This window comes from Haliotis cracherodii, unplaced genomic scaffold, assembly GCF_022045235.1.
Source record: "Haliotis cracherodii isolate W230 unplaced genomic scaffold, xgHalCrac1.p SCAF_16, whole genome shotgun sequence".
In the NCBI taxonomy this organism is placed as follows: Eukaryota; Metazoa; Mollusca; class Gastropoda; order Lepetellida; family Haliotidae; genus Haliotis; species Haliotis cracherodii.
In genome coordinates, this window is record NW_027266271.1 from 18,413,478 (window position 1) to 18,431,154 (window position 17,677).

At 37.7% G+C, this 17,677-nt stretch overlaps 1 protein-coding gene across 1 annotated transcript in view; it reads right to left on the minus strand.

Annotated features, from left to right (window-relative positions):
- Positions 1–702: 702 nt before the first annotated feature.
- LOC139463452 (homeobox protein MOX-2-like) overlaps positions 703–17,677 on the minus strand; it is a 28,225-nt gene continuing 11,250 nt past the window's right edge. Inside the window, exons 2-3 of the mRNA XM_071244718.1 lie at positions 6,448–6,617; positions 703–1,768 (exon numbers count right to left, since the gene is read on the minus strand). Coding sequence (XP_071100819.1) covers positions 1,589–1,768; positions 6,448–6,617 — 350 coding nt within the window. The 3' untranslated portion in view covers positions 703–1,588. The remainder of the gene's footprint in view (positions 1,769–6,447; positions 6,618–17,677) is intronic.

Sequence of the window (17,677 nt, forward strand, 5' to 3'; positions counted from 1 at the left end):
CCAGCATGTGCTGCCCCCGCGGTAGCACCCACCACCCAATCACTCTCATACAGAACCGTGAACGAAAATATCCGAAAATCCCCCAAATAAGTCTACAATACTTTGGGGGATCTAAATTTCATCTGTTTCAGGTCTGAACATAAAAAAGATAATAGGCGCATTTTATTATATATCTAATGACAATTTCACAACATAATCTTAAATTATTCTCATTTCAGAGACTAAATGTAAGTCTACAAAGCCATCGTCTATTGCGTTCATGTATGGAATAGGAAAACAACTTACAATTTACGGTAATTGTTAGGCGTGATATCTAGACCACTTGTACGACGTATAGATACTTGTGTTACAAAAAGGCATTTCACATAATGAGCTTTGCAGTCACCTAACACTAGACGCTTGTGTAGGGCTGGTTACATCCTTTGATTTCCACAATTTTCATGGGAAAACGAAACTGACCCTCACGGTAAGTGGAAATACCAGGTTAGATGTCGAGATGATATGTTGGCACAAGTGTGGAGCTCTCATTAGGGGCAGGTCCCTACAATGAGGGTTGGGTACACCACTCGGTCTGATTTCCTGCACTCGCCAAATTCCTGGCATCAACTCAAACCTTTCCTCCCCTCGCCAGGTGTTGACACCTCTGTAAGTTTAATCGTGCAACAAAAAACAAAACATTTCGTCTTCTAAATATTTGTTTATTTACAGAGCATGTTTGTAAAATAAAACTTGGATTTACTTATCCTGATAAGTTTTCTCTGTCCACAAAACTTGAACGTCACTTGAGCAAATCGAAAGAAGAAGGCAGTGTCACCTGCCGACTTTTTTTCGCCACCAGATGGCGCATGTTTCTATGGAGGCACGTGCAAAACATTACTTTTCTCAAATGAACATCCAATCGGAGGTAATTGTGTTTACTTTCTTTCCCTCAGCAGTGAAATACCCAATCTTTCGAGGAATTCGGTAACACATTTTTTTGTTGCTACATGACCGGTGTAGTTTAAGCTGCTCGCTAATTATGTACCATGCACTTGTACCTGTGCACGATTACGGTCACAAATGGCAACCTATGAGTATTAAGACAGGTGTATAGTAAATCTGTTCTTTATCGTGGGGGATTGTCGTGGTCTTCGTTGGTCATCCAACACCCACATGCATTGAGAATCCTAAGGAAAGGTAAACATGAGATTTCTCCTTCTTACCGTACGTGCATTACAGGGAGGCTTATATATGATACAACATTTTGCCATCATAAGAGAACTTGTATATTAAAATTCTGTACAATTCAACAATGGTACATGTCATCCATTGTGTACACATAATGTTATACGTAATGGCACATCACCGTTCTGCACATTCTTCACCACATATTCATGAAGTTTGCAGCTGCATGGCAGTAATGTCAAGGCCATATGAAACCGGAAGTTCATGGAGGGCCGTCAACTGTTCTGACTTCCTGTGATTGTCGTAACAGGCGTGACTTGAGTCAAGCTCTGCTTCCATTGCGTCATGGGTAAAGAAAACAGACACGACCTATTCAGGATCATATTCCTCATGGTTATCACAGAAACTTCAATACAATCTTGTATCAGTGAGCAGGCGGCTCTTGTTCAGTCAAGCTTTCGTCCATATCTGCGTCAGTGACACTCGTAGAAGTCACATTAGGCGCCATAACTGGCTTGAGTTGCCCATCTACTTTGTCCTTTACGAGCTTAGTCCCCTTCACGCGTTTCCATTTCATTCTTCTGTTTTGGAACCAGACCTTCACCTAGAACAGAACATAACATAGGTCATTTTACATAGCAATGTCAGTATTCCAATAACACGACATTATTACAGCTTCAAAATCACATATTGTTCCGTCCTTTATCGTAAACCGTTGCAAACCGTTCGTACGAACTGTTACGCGAACAGCCTCTGGATAATGATTGTGTGAAAAGTCAAAAGAAAGATTAGGGGCATTGCTCCACACCGACATATTCGTTAATCCGGAAAATTGATCGAGACGCTTAAGTATGAAAGTAGATTAACATATAGTCTATGAAATCCTTTATTGAAAATGCATTTCCCAAATCTTTCTTTCTTGTGGGAAAGAACTAGTTAGACTGGCTTATGAATAAATCTAGACTGGTTTGGGTTTAATGAAATACATATGTACCCCAGTCATGGTGACTACTGGAAACGGTACTCAGGGGTTTTAATGTACAACATTGTCCAAGGTACCTCAGTTATTGGGAGAACGATATTTCGATATAGCCGACAACGTCACAACAAGAATATTCCCTCGTCGTCTATGTTCATGATAAAATGCATCCTTGCATGAAAACACATTTTGAGAAAGGCAATATATGGGCTCTCTGTATTACCATGTTGTATTCATCGAACTATTATTTTTCATTATCAGGAATGATGAAAAGTATTTAATTATCCTTAGGTATTTACTTATACTACCAATGTAAGTACAGTAAACTACGGTTGTAAGGAACTCAAAGGGACTACTCATTTTAGTTCGTTATAACCGTAGTTTGTTATAAGCATATATACAGCAAAGAGTCGGGACTAAAAAGTAACTTCGTTATATCCGTCAGTTCGTTATAAGCGTGTTCGTTATAACCGTAGTTCAGTGTATAGAGTATCGACAATTGAACACGACTAATAAACTTCGTTATTTGTCCTTGTAGTCAGTCAACAATGGTAAACAATATGTCATTTTAAATAATAAGAATAATAGTATGATAATAATGTTTGTTCAGTTGTGTTAGCTATTGCAGTTGGTTTTGCGTTTCCATAGTTATATCTCGTACAGTACAGCACGAATGATCACATATGTGTGTCACCTTGTAATTATGCTAAGCACATTCAGTATAAACACGTCAACTGATTTTGTCACTAGAGGGGGATAGAGGAAAAATATCATCATTTCGGAACATTTAGTCAATCTTAAAATACGTTTAAGAATTAAGTCTTATCTTGGTAGTATTTGCTGTATGTATGTGCCCTATTTCAATATGCAAGTCTTGGTATTTATTAAAATTTCAGCGGAAGAGACGGTCATTTAATAATGTATTATATTGCAAAGACATGCAAATAAGTCTCACTTAGAGGTATCCATCGAGTGCTCATTGAAAGCGCTGCTTATTATCACAACCAGCGACAAAAATGATGTCCGATGCAATTCCCAATTTTGACTTCAACCTTATGTTCCTGTTTTCTGTTTTAATAAACACGTGACTTGCCTTTGCATGTGTTTGTGGCCATTTCGCGAGCACCTGTTATCATCACTAATTGATAGATATTCATAAACACATGTTTGCAACATAGCTGAAATCGTACAATGGAGATTTCTCATGATTATGGAAATGGTTATATTGCTGTTATTTACCGAAACGATATTTTTGTACATGTTACTCACTGACGGGGTGATAATAAACAATACAAACGACTGGTGCTATGTGCAAAATGGGGATTATATTTAACTTATCTCGGTCACGTGTAACTTCGTGTCTTCGTGCCTTTGGGTATCGCTCGATGGCGTTCTCTGAAAAACCTTATGTAACTACCGGAGTTCATTTGGCCAGATGTAATGTGCGATCTGTCGTCAAATGGTAGTTATTTTTTAGCTGTTTGATAAGAAACGAAGTTTTTAGTTTTTTTCCGGTAGTTTGTTATTCTCGTCTACATATTGTCGGCCATATGTTGACTTTACCTGGGGTGTCAGATCGCAGCGATATATGACAATTACCTTTGCGCACAGAACAAACACAAAAAGTCACCCTCAATAGAAACAACAAAGTAGACGGTGGCTGGAAATTTACAAAACTCCGGGCAAAATCACGTGGGGTCTTGAAACTCAGTTTATCTGATACGCGTGAATAGATAATTACATGATTATTAATTACGTAAATGTTAAGGATTTGTAGTAACATATGTGATGTAACAAATTACAACCAAAAAAGAACAGATGAAACGAACGTTTGGAAAGAAGGAAATGTGATTAACTGAAGCATCGTATTATGGATTTTTTAACAAGATTTTTTGATAAAAAGGCAGGTAACGGAATACAACACATTGAGGCTATTTGCTATCAGTTATGAATCATAAAAGCTGCCATTGTGCAGTTCATATGTCTCAAACGCGAACACAAATAAATACCAAAGCTCAACGCAGGAACTTCCTCCTTCGCCGAATCAGATGAATCAACCGTGGTCCAAGTTCAGAATTATAGATCAGAAATTTATGCATCATATTTATCAATTGTCACTCAAAATAAATATAACTAATTTGATTATTTATTTTATCTGATTAATACTGACGGGTTTAATAAAACGCATAATTTTCATCAAATGCAATTTATATTTATATATGGCAAAAACGAGATGCTTAGTTTAATGAAGTTTCAGATCATCTGGAATTATTGACCAAAATAATCATCTCAATTTTGAATCTTTGATAGAATTCACAATTCACATAGAAAATATATCATAGTCCAAAATAACGAAGCTTTTAAGTCAGCATTCATAAAAAAAATAGGCATAAATACGTATTCTATTATTTGTTTGAACTAAGAAGCACAAGAACCTGCTTAACCCTTGAGATATGTACGGAAACGAGCTTGTCATTCCCACGTAGAAGCTTTCTTGGAATAAATAGACCATGCTATGCTATTTCACAAATCTTAATCAACAACAACGTCTGCAGACAGGAATGGCATATACATAATGTCTGCTGTTTTGAGTTTTAGTTCAAATCTATTTGTTACAATGGTAATGCTGTCAGGGCAATTGGGTTCTCAGTAAATCTATCATGCATGTAAATATGATATCTTCCACGTACTGATCCACCTGCAAAATATGGGGTATAAATCTTTGGATAAGAAATAACCTTAATGCAGTCACGAGACATCTGGGTTATTTCTTTGCTTTTGGAAAATGTACACCAGGAAAACCTTTAAAAATCCTCCTCCTAAAGGACGAACTCTGCATCTCGTGTGTGGCACAAGTACAAAGAAATATGGTGTAATCAGCCAATCTAACACTCGTTCTTTTGATACTATCAGTTCCGGAATGCAAAGACTTGGAGGTACGTTTATTTGTGTTGCCTGTTCGTTTTTACAGATCTTTTGATAACATGGGCTTCTCTCGGCAAAGCTCGGTACTTTCCGGTCTTCCCCGAAATAGTTTCATCCAGGCCTTCAAGTGATATTGTGAGCCTATCATCGTTTTAAATTAATTTCATCCTTGTTCCCATTTCGTTATCAATTGCAATGTCTTTTCAGTAGATACCACTATACCATTTTCGTAAGGTCATTACATGAAGGGTATTTAATGAATGAGTAAATATGGTATTATAACTTTCAGTTGAACATTAGACCTTCCTTTGCATGTGTTTATGACGGGTGCCACCTGTGAGGCAGGATGCGCTTACCTAGTAAGTGTCATCACTATTTGATAGTGATTCATAAACATATGTTTTTCATATAGTTGGAATCGTACAGTGGACTCTTCTGAGATGCCTTACACTTATGGAAAAGGTTTGTTGCTTTGATTATGTTTCAGATTCGCCTCCATGTGCCCCTTTGTATTTCTTATGATTATTTCTGTCTAATATATATCATATCGCGACAGGGGACACCAAGAATGGTTCTACACTTTGTACGTATGTGTAGAAAAAAAATCCGGATCTTTGGCAATAATGCACTCCATTGAGAATTCAGTAAAACACATATAAGAAATAAATAAGTTCATGTGGTATAAGCAGCAGCGCGTCTAATAATGTTCGACATGGTCGAACACCACGAAACAACTTGTCCTTCCTATACATATGTCCTTCCTATACAAAGATTCTCTTTATGTAATAAATATCAGGCATGCCCACAGGGAGTTTCCCCTTTAAATGTGTTATTGCAATCACATGGACGTCATAGGTATCTGTTAAACAACATTGTTGTCTGCAGGCAACTCACATTTAACCTTACGTTTTTTTCTCAGCTGTTGCATAAAGGTTTACAGGAATATTGAAACACACATGGTATTGAATGGAAAGGTGTTTAGATTGCCTAGACTAACATCTAGTCTCTGAAATGAACATATCGTACATAAAAAAAACAGTTGTTCATTTTTCTTAATAAAAATAAAATAAAAGGGAGCCCAGTGACTCTCTTCATTTTCAGATACTGCCTGATACTGCAGTGATCTAGACTTGCCAAACATTATAGACTTGCATGGGCTGTATTTGATATATATTTGTATCAGGGTCTGTAAGACAGACTATAGATTGCCCACCTCAGCCTTTTACCTTTCCATTTTCATGAATACATGACAAATTTTATGGATAATAACTTCTATTCTTTGTTGATATCCATAAAAAGTGTCATGTGTTCTAAATGCCTATGAAATACTTCATTCTATTTTCACGATCATCTGAATAGCACTAAAGAAGATGTGTTACCTGTCTTTCAGAAAGTTCCAGGGACACTGCAAGTTCATATCGTCGTAGCCGTGTCAGATAGTTGTGTACGTTGAACTCCTTCTCGAGTTCCTGGATCTGATGTTTGGTAAATGCTGTCCTCTCCTTCCTTGGTTTTACCGAAAGGTCCAATTTATAAGGATCGGGGGAATCTGGAATGAAATGAAAAATAATATACCAATTTGTTTGATGCATTACCATCATTCGATATATTTCAAAGGATTGTGAGACAATTCGTCACTTTCTCGACATGTGTCACATTTCAGATATAAATATACACACAGCATTATTCATATATGTAATTTCAGTTGTTGATTGTTGTATTGCTGTCTTTCTAATTGTGCTTCATGGCTATCCCAGTGGCCAGGACTCTGCTCAAAGGTGTATAGAATTACGCTCTTCAGGTGTCAAGTTCATGATCTTAGGCCTTAGTACAGCATTCAAAACGTTTTATGTGGAGAACATTTTCAAATTTGACACAACAATAATGTATATGAAATGATTGTATTGGCATTGCTTACTCACGGTGTTTCAGGAAATGATTAAATTTCAGATTAATGAACCCAGGTAACGGATAAATGTCCTTTGATTAGTTTTGACTGTCCGAATAACAAGGTTTCTGGAATAGAGAGGTTCGCCGAATGGAGGGATGTGTGTGTGTGTGTGTGTGTGTGTGTGTGTGTGTGTGTGTGTGTGTGTGTGTGTGTGTGTGTTCGTGTGTAACGAGGGTTTTTGGTAGTCATTTGGAGGACATTTCCAAATTTAACGCATCAGTGACAAAATTTATGTCCGATGAGATTCTCAATTTTGACTTCCCGTGTGTATTCAGGTGAACAATTGACTTACATGTGTCTGTGCGCGTGCCACTAGTGGGGCAGGATATCCTCATTTTTTCGCGAATATCTGGTTTTATCACTATTAGATAGTGATTCCTTACCACCTATGAATGATGTCGGATCGTATAATGGACTCTGCTTTCAGCTGAGAGTTTTTTTATGATAATGGATCAGGTTTTATCACTTTCATTTAGTTAAATTCATAATTCGCCTTAATTATCACCCACTGCATGTAAGCATCATGACCACCACATTCGTGGAGTAACCGTCTACGACCTGGAACTCTTTTTCTGCCAATTTTGGGATCACAATTATTTAAGGGATATTTTTATGAAATCGTGTGCCCAGTCTTCACTACAAAGAATATCCTAACACTATCCCTTACTGTTTTTGTCCAGTATACAATACAATCATAGGTCAAAATAAGAAGAGTTATTTTCACAATTCATTGATCAAATGTCAGGAAATACGCTTCTAAATCATTGTCAACCATCCGCCATAACATACCACATGTGCTCATCCCTTGATAAGTATAGTCAAATGGTTCACATCGTGACGTACACAGAACTTAAATAATTAGTCTGGTGCATCGGGGAATAAGACAAATACCCATATCATGTGAATAGTATACATGGTAGGCATGGCACTTTTAGCTGTGGTATCAGCCTTACAATGTGGTATGTTGTCGTTGTTGGGAGTTCCAGTGAGAAAGAGTTTTTGGAAGTGTTGAAAGGTACATCGCCAAGCCACGGTGCTATGTCTGTGAGGAATGAAGGTTGGTGAGGGTCGCGAAATGATGTACAAGGTCACACGAGGATATAGATAAAACATATTTTACAAGTGCTCATGCACAAAAAGTATTTTTTTAGGCCAGTGTGTGAAAAAATGTACTCTTTGATGATATTCTCGTTCGTCTCAGTCGCAATGTGCTGAAGTAAGGGTATTATTTTTTATGAATATCTTACAAAAAAATGGAATTGCGTTCTACTAGTGTGTGCCTGTGGAGTTTTCTCTGTTTTGTCTCTTTGGGAGCTCATGCTCGAATTATCGACATTGCTTGTGCAGGATGTTAAAAATTACACAATTTCTAATAAATACATAGAGAATGCTAGAGAATAAAACAATATCCAATATGTTTACAGTTTCATCAATATACATACTAGTATAAAATGTTAAAAAATTCAGTCCCAAATATTTTTGTACAAATTGTTTTCATATAAATTTATGTTATATTATATTTGTATGGCTTCGGTGATCATATCAACACATTAGATGGTGCTCTACTGTGATGACGACAGCATTGAACCCATCTTCACAATCAATCTACACCCAAAACAATTGACCGCCAGCGACTGGGTTCTTTGATAAAAGAGACACAAAGTGATCGTATGGTGTCTAACCCTCAACACACCTGAGAAATCTCCATGAACCGTTACCAACACAGACTTAATATACATTATAGGTCGGCCTCTCCCTTGATCCGGAGTCGCTTCACGTGCTGTAGTGTAGCGTTCCATCCACAGCAGATTCACATGATGTCTTGGGAAGTTTCAAATTTAATTAGTATGTGGTTCAACCCCACGTGTATTCTGTTATACAGGATTATAACGGTTTTTTTGCAATAGCTCGTTGCCCATGATCCCGTAGCAAGTAGTATTTCAGATGGTCTAAGAATCACCCATCTCCCAATCAGGTTTCGCGAACACCTTGTGTCATCACTGATTTTTGTTCATCCATACTTTTCGCCCAATAGAAAGTGTATCAGCGAATAATCGGAACCGTTTATTCACTGGTGTTGACGTTTTACATTTATCTGGATATTTCAAGCTACCAAAACTCCCAATACATTTAACATTAGAAGATGATTATATGAATATTTGAAAAGTTCTTTGAATGACACTTAGAAACTGCAGTGATGAACATGTACATGTACACTTGTTTGGTGTTAGAGTCTACACTCAATTGTCTTCTCAGTTATATTAAAGAAGTTGTTTATCAATGTCCTTGTTCCTTTGAAAGTTGTAACAATTTCATACACTGATAAAGAATGCAACGTCGGTTCGTTTCCTGTAACACATATCCCACACGAGGGAGTACCATACACATTGTATTTGAAAACTTTCTTCAAGAAGAGCATGTCTCTGAACCACTAGTTCCAAATACAACGTTGTGTTCTTATTTAATGTTTTCTCTACTTGATATATTTGATAACAGGCATATACACCAAACGCGGATACAATCTGTTAAATAGAAGATGGCAAAATGGTGGAAATTGAAGTGCCATGTCAGGAGAATGTCAATATGGCAGGAGACCAATATTGCCTTATGTTTATTAATATGACGTTCAAGGATACCCAAACGTTCATTTGCTTCGTTCGTATGTTTCTTTCATTATTTCCATCACTGTAATGTATATTGACAGCTTATAACATTGCAATTCTTTGAACAAAGTTAGGTACTACATTCCTAACCTTAGCCATGCCACACATTCAAATTTAACAATCTTTGTATTGTGTTTTGTATTTGTCCCATTTGTAATTTGTCTTAGAAAGTAAACGCATTTCAAGTGTAGATCTAATACACAAGTGTTCATAACTCGTTGCAATATTCTTCATTGTTCCCTCTATAAACCGCCTATGTATCAAGACGCATTTGTAACTCGCTTATTGTTGCAAGCCTCAAGCAAAATGAGAACCGTTCTTTGAAAGACAGAATGCAAACTTTGTACAGGGGGAGAAATAACAACCTAGTGTTGCTCTTTTAGGGTGTCGAAACGGTAGGACGCTGGGGGTAGCGATTTCAAACAAAATGCGTTCTGTTTGTGAAAATCTGATAGTGTTACTGAAAGGATGGCCCCTGCCCCTGAGAAAATAAGCCCAAGGGAAGCAGACAGTGCTATCAGAGGAATCAACCACCGTAGCCAGTGCGAAGGCAACACGGAGAACGCTGGAAGCCTGGATGCTTTTCTGGGATATTAGAACGTTAAGACGAGTAAATGAATTTATGCAGGTGCGCGTCGATGATATAGATCAAAGGAATAATTATACATCTATCAGAATATGCATTACATTTGATAAAGTTTCACTGATAAGTAAACGCTGGAGGGTTGTGTGGTTATGCTAGAGCCATTTGGCTTTGATGTAGTCATCAGTTGCATTGTGGAACAAGTCAGATGAAGACCTTTTTTACTGGTGAAAGGATTGTGACATGATTGGTATTTGAATACCAGTTTGTTGAATACAATACAAAGTTTTAGTATTTGTTTGCGGGTTTGAGTATATTGTTGTGGTATTTTGGTTTGGGAAATGTATGTCAGATTGGTGAAGCTCTGATTATGCCTTTTCGATCAAGGTCAATATCTGGCAGTATCTGGATTCAAATAGTTATACATCATATTTTTGTGAGTTTGTAGGTGTGTAGGGATGTAATAAATTGGTAAATTAAATTAAATTAATGTAAATTATTCAATATTTTTAAAATGAATAAGAATGAACGCACGATTAGTAATTTTGAATGGTTTTTTTCACTATATACAAAAAGGTTATTAGTGAGAGCCAATCAAAGATTAATCCCTGGACACTCGTGTTTCTAGAACCGTGAGTGCTTCAACTTCTTACTATACGAAAAAGATTAAAAACTATCGTATTACGAACATCTAGAATTGAATTGTATTCAAATGCATATGTATGATAACGGTAAATTATAGTCGCTTCCATTCAATCCGCGGTCTCTTTGAATAACTAAAACACTTTTGTATTGTTTATAACTTAAAATAACGCACCAAATGATTTAGGAAAATGAATTATATATCTGCGCAGTTAAATAATATATATATGTACAATTTGATTCATACGTATGTGCCTCTGATACAGGTAGAATTATTCAATAGACTCGACTTTTAGCAGACATTTCTTATGATTAGTGAAACATGTTCTTATGTGGCCTTTATTGACTTGGTAATGCGGATAATTAAGAAACATTATAAAATGAAACTTGCGAAATTGTCTAATATTATACAATCAAATATACCCAAGAAACTACAAAATCGCCTTTTCATTAGCGAGACAAGGTTTAAAACACATAATACTGAATGCTTACTGTTTTCAGCTCACAATAAGTATGTTGTCAGTTGTGCTAAATGGGCCTTATAACACTAACAAACAAAATAAGAATATATAGGCTGATGCCAGAACTAGACGCTGGATGGTAGAATATGTTTCTAGTATGCTTGTCGTAATGACCAAGAGAGAGAGAGAAAGAGAGAGAGAGAGAGAGAGAGAGAGGAGAGAGAGAGAGAGAGAGAGAGAGAGAGAGTAGGGGAGGGTGCAAATTAGTGCGTTTTAACTACCAATATCAAAGTATTTATTTGAAAAACGGCCCCCTTTCGTTCTTGTGCCAACATCAATATCTGATACTATCGCCGGAAACTTAAGCATTACATATTCCCATTTCTTTTAAAATTAATTTCTTTAAAAGACTGTATCGAATTCTATGACTGTATAATATTGGTTTAACGGTTCTTCAAACAACCATCATTTTCTCCATACTGTCATTTGACAGATGGCGCTTTTCAAATTCCAGCGGTGTCCACGTGACATCAGAGAGAGCAATCCGGCAATATAACAAATATCAAAGTGCGTTAAGAATTTTAGTATCAAGATAAATCTAGTCGATAAGAATGTTTGCGATTTTTCCACAGATTGGATGCCTTTTCCTGAAGCAATTTTCAAGTCCCACCATACCGCCCCCGCGGGGTCAAACTATGACCTACTTATGGGCTCACACAATGCTCTTTCAAAACAGGTGTTTTAAAGAAATAAGCAGTTAAAATTCACTAGAAGTCTTTGTGGCTTTCTTAAATATATATTTAGAATTTCAAAACTAATATCACAAAATTACTTGGACCCTATGTAATTACTTGATGTGGTAATACACGGGATAGAGAACAGGTATGATGATATCGGTCACAGATAAGCTATTGACAGGTGTACGTGTACTTGATATAGACAACATATATGCTATTGACACGTGTACGTATGCAAGACAGGTAACATATATGCTATTGACACGTGTACGTATGCAAGACAGGTAACATATATGATCTTGACACGTGTACGTATACATGATATAGGTAACATATATACTATTGACTCGTGTACGTATACATGATATAGACAACATATATGCTATTGACACGTGTACGTATGCAAGATATAGACAACATATATGCCATTAACACGTGTACGTATGCAAGACAGGTAACATATATGATCTTGACACGTGTACGTATACATGATATAGGTAACATATATACTATTGACTCGTGTACGTATACATGATATAGACAACATATATGCTATTGACACGTGTACGTATGCAAGACAGGTAACATATATGATCTTGACACGTGTACGTATACATGATATAGGTAACATATGCTATTGACACGTGTACGTGAACATGATATAGACAACATATATGCCATTGACACGTGTAAGTATACATGATATAGACAACATATATGCTATTGACACGTGTACGTATGCAAGACAGGTAACATATATGCTATTGACACATGTACGTATACATGATATAGGTAACATACATATGTATATGCTATTGACACGTGTACGTATACATGATATAGGTAACTAAATGCCATTGACACGTGTACATATACATGATATAGACAACATATATGCTATTGACACGTGTACGTATACAAGATATAGGTAACATATGCTATTGACACGTGTACGTATGCAAGATATAGACAACATATATGCTATTAACACGTGTACGTATACATGATATAGGTAACATATGCTATTGACACGTGTACGTGTACATGATATAGTTAGCCTATATGCCATTGACACGTGTACGTATGCATGATATAGACAACATATATGCTATTGACACGTCCAGTGATACATGATATAGATAGCATTCATGCAATTTACATGTGCACTTGGTGTAAGTACCCTACTACTATATACACGTACTACATGCATGATACTGCGTATACAGAATGTACATATCTACGCGGTGTACATATCATTCTATTACACGTGTACACATGTAGGTTGTTGAAAAAGACATATATACTTTAACCTAGTGCAGGTATACGGTATGTACATGACTGAGAAATAGGATTGGCAATAATAAGAACCTGCTATTTGGGATGTTTCCAGGAACAGTGTATTACAGAGGCAACAAGATCAACTCGCAGCACATGGGCTGCCAAAGCAGTGGTTTTGTTGTCATTAGCAGCTGCTACAGTGACAAATGTTGTGACAGTAGTATCAGCTGTAGATGCAGGATATCGTACATAGCAGTAACATTAGTAAAGTAGAAGTAACAGTAGTAGCAGCACTGTTTATAGTAGGCGTAGTTGTGGTCGGGGATATGGTTGCAGCGGCATATTATTGCTTAGACAACTATTACAGGGCTGACGTCAATAACGGTCATTGGGGACTGTTTGTACAATCGTGGAACTGGGAGAATGGTAGTTGTAGTAGTAGTAGTAGTAGTAGTAGTAGTAGTAGTAGTACTGGTAGTAGTAGCAGTAGTAGTAGTAGTAGTAGAAATAGTAGTAGTAGTAGTAGTCGTCGTCGTAGTAGTAGTAGTAGTCGTAGTAGAAATAGTAGCAGTGGTAGTAGTAGTAGTAGTAGCAGTTGTAAAATTAGAAGTAGCAGTAGTAGTAGTAGTAGTAGTACTGGTTGTAGCAGCAGTAGTAGTAGTAGTAGAAAAAGTAGCAGTGGTAGTAGTAGTAGCAGTTGTAAAAGTAGAAGTAGCAGTAGTCGTAGTAGAAATAGTAGTGGTAGTAGTAGTGGTAGTACTAGCCGTAGTAGCAGTCGTCGTCGTCGTCGTCGTCGTAGTAGTAGTAGTAGTAGCAACAGTGGCAGTAGAAGTTTCAGAAGTTGTAGCAATAGTAGCAGAAGTAGTAGTGACAATGTTAGCTGCAGCGGTAGAAGTAAAAGTAGCAGCAGAAGTACAAACAGTAGTAGTAGTAGAAGTTGTAGCAGTAGTAGTAGCAGCAGCAGCAGCAGAAGCAGCAATGGTAGTAGTAGCTGCAGAAGTAGTAGTGACAATGTTAGCTGTAGAGGTAGTAGTAAAAGTAGTAGCAGCAGAAGCAGCAGCGGTAGTAGTAGTAGCAATAGGAGTAGCAGCAGAAGCAGCAGTGGTAGTTGTAGCTGCAGAAGTAGTAACATATGGAGTAGCAATGATTGATAGATGCAGGGCCGCCAATCGTAACAGTTATCACGAATCGTAGATGTGGCAGTCGCTTCTATTGATCATAGTTCCTTTTATATAGCCGCGTGTAGTGTTAGTAGCAGCAGCGTCGTCTCAGCATAGGTTACAGTTACATAGGGGAGGGATAGTGTAAAAAGTACCCCACCTGAACGCTTCACTCTATCATCCATGGGTCGGTTGGCAACTCACAACGTTTGAGGTTTACCGACACACGATTTTGGAACTATTTTTTCTCAAAGGCCGTATCACTCCGCGAACAGAAAACACGAAGCACAGAGTTGAAGTGCGGAAGAGCGGAATTTGCCGGAGATATATTTACTAGAACGTGCCTTCCACCACGTGTGAAATCTTTGATGCTGACTGTGTTCTTCTTTGAAACTGTTTCCATTTGATAAATCATCTGATATATCGTCCTGCTTGGGAACAACTGCCGTGTCCTTCGTTGAATATATGGTGTGTGTTACCCTTGCGGTACGGAGAAACGGATCCGGCATTCCCGCAATTCTTCAATAATTGTTCGAATGCTCTAAACAAATAAAGCACGCTTATTGTTGCGGTGTAGGATTGCTAACAGTAGCAAAGGGTGATGTGTTTTTGTAAGACGTAACCGTCCACCATTCCATCATCTGTGTGCGAAACCATGCGTATTATTTTTTTGAATATATACGTCAGTACAAGTATTTTCTTTTGAGAATGACTTGCTAGATTAATAAAGATGTATTGGAACAATCAATCTGTTTGAAATGTCACGCATTGTAAATCAAATTATTATTTGTTTCTGCATAAGTTACATGCAATGAAAAGTCCATTAGTTCGAGTCTAGAAGTATGTCAATTTTCAGTTTTCAATGATGCCTCAATTTAGGGGACTGCATTCATTAAAGTTATTTCATTGATGTCACCGTTTAAGAAATTGGAGTCAATAAATTGTTTTTAATCATGTCACTATTTAAGGGATTGGATTTGAAAAAAATGGTTTTAATGATGACACGACCCGTGAAGATACGGGTAGACAATAGGTCTTCAGCAACCCATGCTTGCTGTAAAAGGCGACTATGCTTGTCGTAAGAAGCGGCTAACGGGATCGGATGGTCAGACTCGCTGACTTGGTTGATGCATGCCATCGTATCCCAATTGCGTGGATCGATGCCCACGATGTCCATCACTGGTCCAGACTCCAGACTCCAGACTGCCATCATATAGCACGAATACTGCTGAGAGCGGCGTTAAATGATAAACGAATGAATCAATGATGACACCGTTTAAGGGATGTTCAAAGACCAACCTTATAAAGATATATACCTCATAAAGATAACAAAGTTTGGAAAAGGCCTCATTACTCTGTTAGAGGGACCACATGTTGCAACCTGTTCAGTGGTAATGATGTAATTATAATTAAAACCGTCACATTTGGACCGAACGTGCACATTCGTTGACTCTTCAGAGAGACCAGCATCCTATGGCTGTTAGTCTTTCGGAGCAGCCATCATTGCATAGTTCCTGCGCCAAGCAGCGGAAATGTAAAATAAGTGTTCAGGATAAACTCTTTCCTACGTCTGCTGCTTTTGTAGGCCGTATACTTCCACTATAATGTTGTGTTGCCATCAAATGTACGAGAACAAACACTTTGTTTATGACCGCGCACTTGATGGATATACAGTTTCCAATTTCAAAAGCGGCCAAAAAAGGTGTCGTTTGGAAATTTACAACACAGCAGATGGCAAGAAACCGCGCAATTCACACTGCAGCCTCACGCAGGGACATTTCACACCTAATTAAAGCTAGGAACAAGAGAATATACTGGGTGGCTCCGCAACGAGAAATAGTTCTCACACATTTTTCTTTTCTGGGGGTTTGGCTTTTATGATTTTTGTTCCTTGTGAGAAAATTTGGGAGGCAAAGCAATTGTTGATCTGTGCATAGAGGGAAAAAAGTATATCCCAATTTCGGTGGTTATTAAATCCGCTGCTTTCTCTTAAAAACAATTTGGGAATTGTAATATTTTTGGGGTTGGAGTTGGTGAAATGTAAGTACACATGACCCGGAGGTCGTTCTGCTAGATGTCATTATGCGTGTTTGCAACAAAAATATGATATAGACAGCTCGCCAGCTGATGTCTTCAACAAAATATGCCTGTGTCCCATGTACAGTTTATACAAAGACCGAATAAGAAGAACAATGTTTAAAAGTAACGACAATCTTAAATGTACCTCACTACGTGAGTTATTTTCAAGATTCGTTGAATTTCTAAATACAATCACCAAAAGATTTAAGTTTGCTCTGAAATAAAACGAGCAGACAGTGCGAGAATGTCACACGAAGAATCATGGCAGATAATAGATCCCACCACCCTCGTTCTTCCCTCAATCACTTATATTTACCAATTATAATGGGAGGGCGTGGTTTGATTAACGTGGAGACTCTTCATGATAGAATTTATTGTGCACTTTTGCACAGAATTATTTGTCTGATGATCCTCTTGTGAAGCATGTCAAGAGTCATCATGAAAACAAGGCATTCCACAGTTTCCTTAAACGAGCCAAGTATGTGGGACATTATCCCAATGTCAGTGTTGATTCTGTTGATGGTTCTGTACTGCTGGACGGTACTGAAATGAGTGTCAACCAAGCGAAGTGCCATATCAAATCGGCCCAGACTCAGTTTTTCAAGGAGATGCTATCTGAACGACCACTGCATCGAGTTTATGTGAAGTGTGTTGAGAAGATCAGCAACCCTGCAGAGTCCTTCGCTTGGATGAAGTCGGCTGGAATGAACAGTGATACAGAAGGCTTTCTGTTTGCTGCTCAGGACCAGTCACTTCCCACTCCGTCAATGTGTGATTTTGCATCAAAATGTAAATATGAAATGTAGAATATACAGTGAATTTAATGAGACTGCCCAACACATAGTCAGGCCAACACTTGGCCAGCTTTGGCGCAAACACAGTGTCTTAAGCAAAATGATGTAGTGGCTCGATCATTATATTACCGTCTTCGTCATGCTTGTGGTTTTGACACAGAGGTCAATCCATGGTACGACCCAGAATATGTAGACGGCGTCATGGAAAATGACAAAGACAAAACACTTTGGAATAGGCCCGTAAACAGCCTCAGACCTATC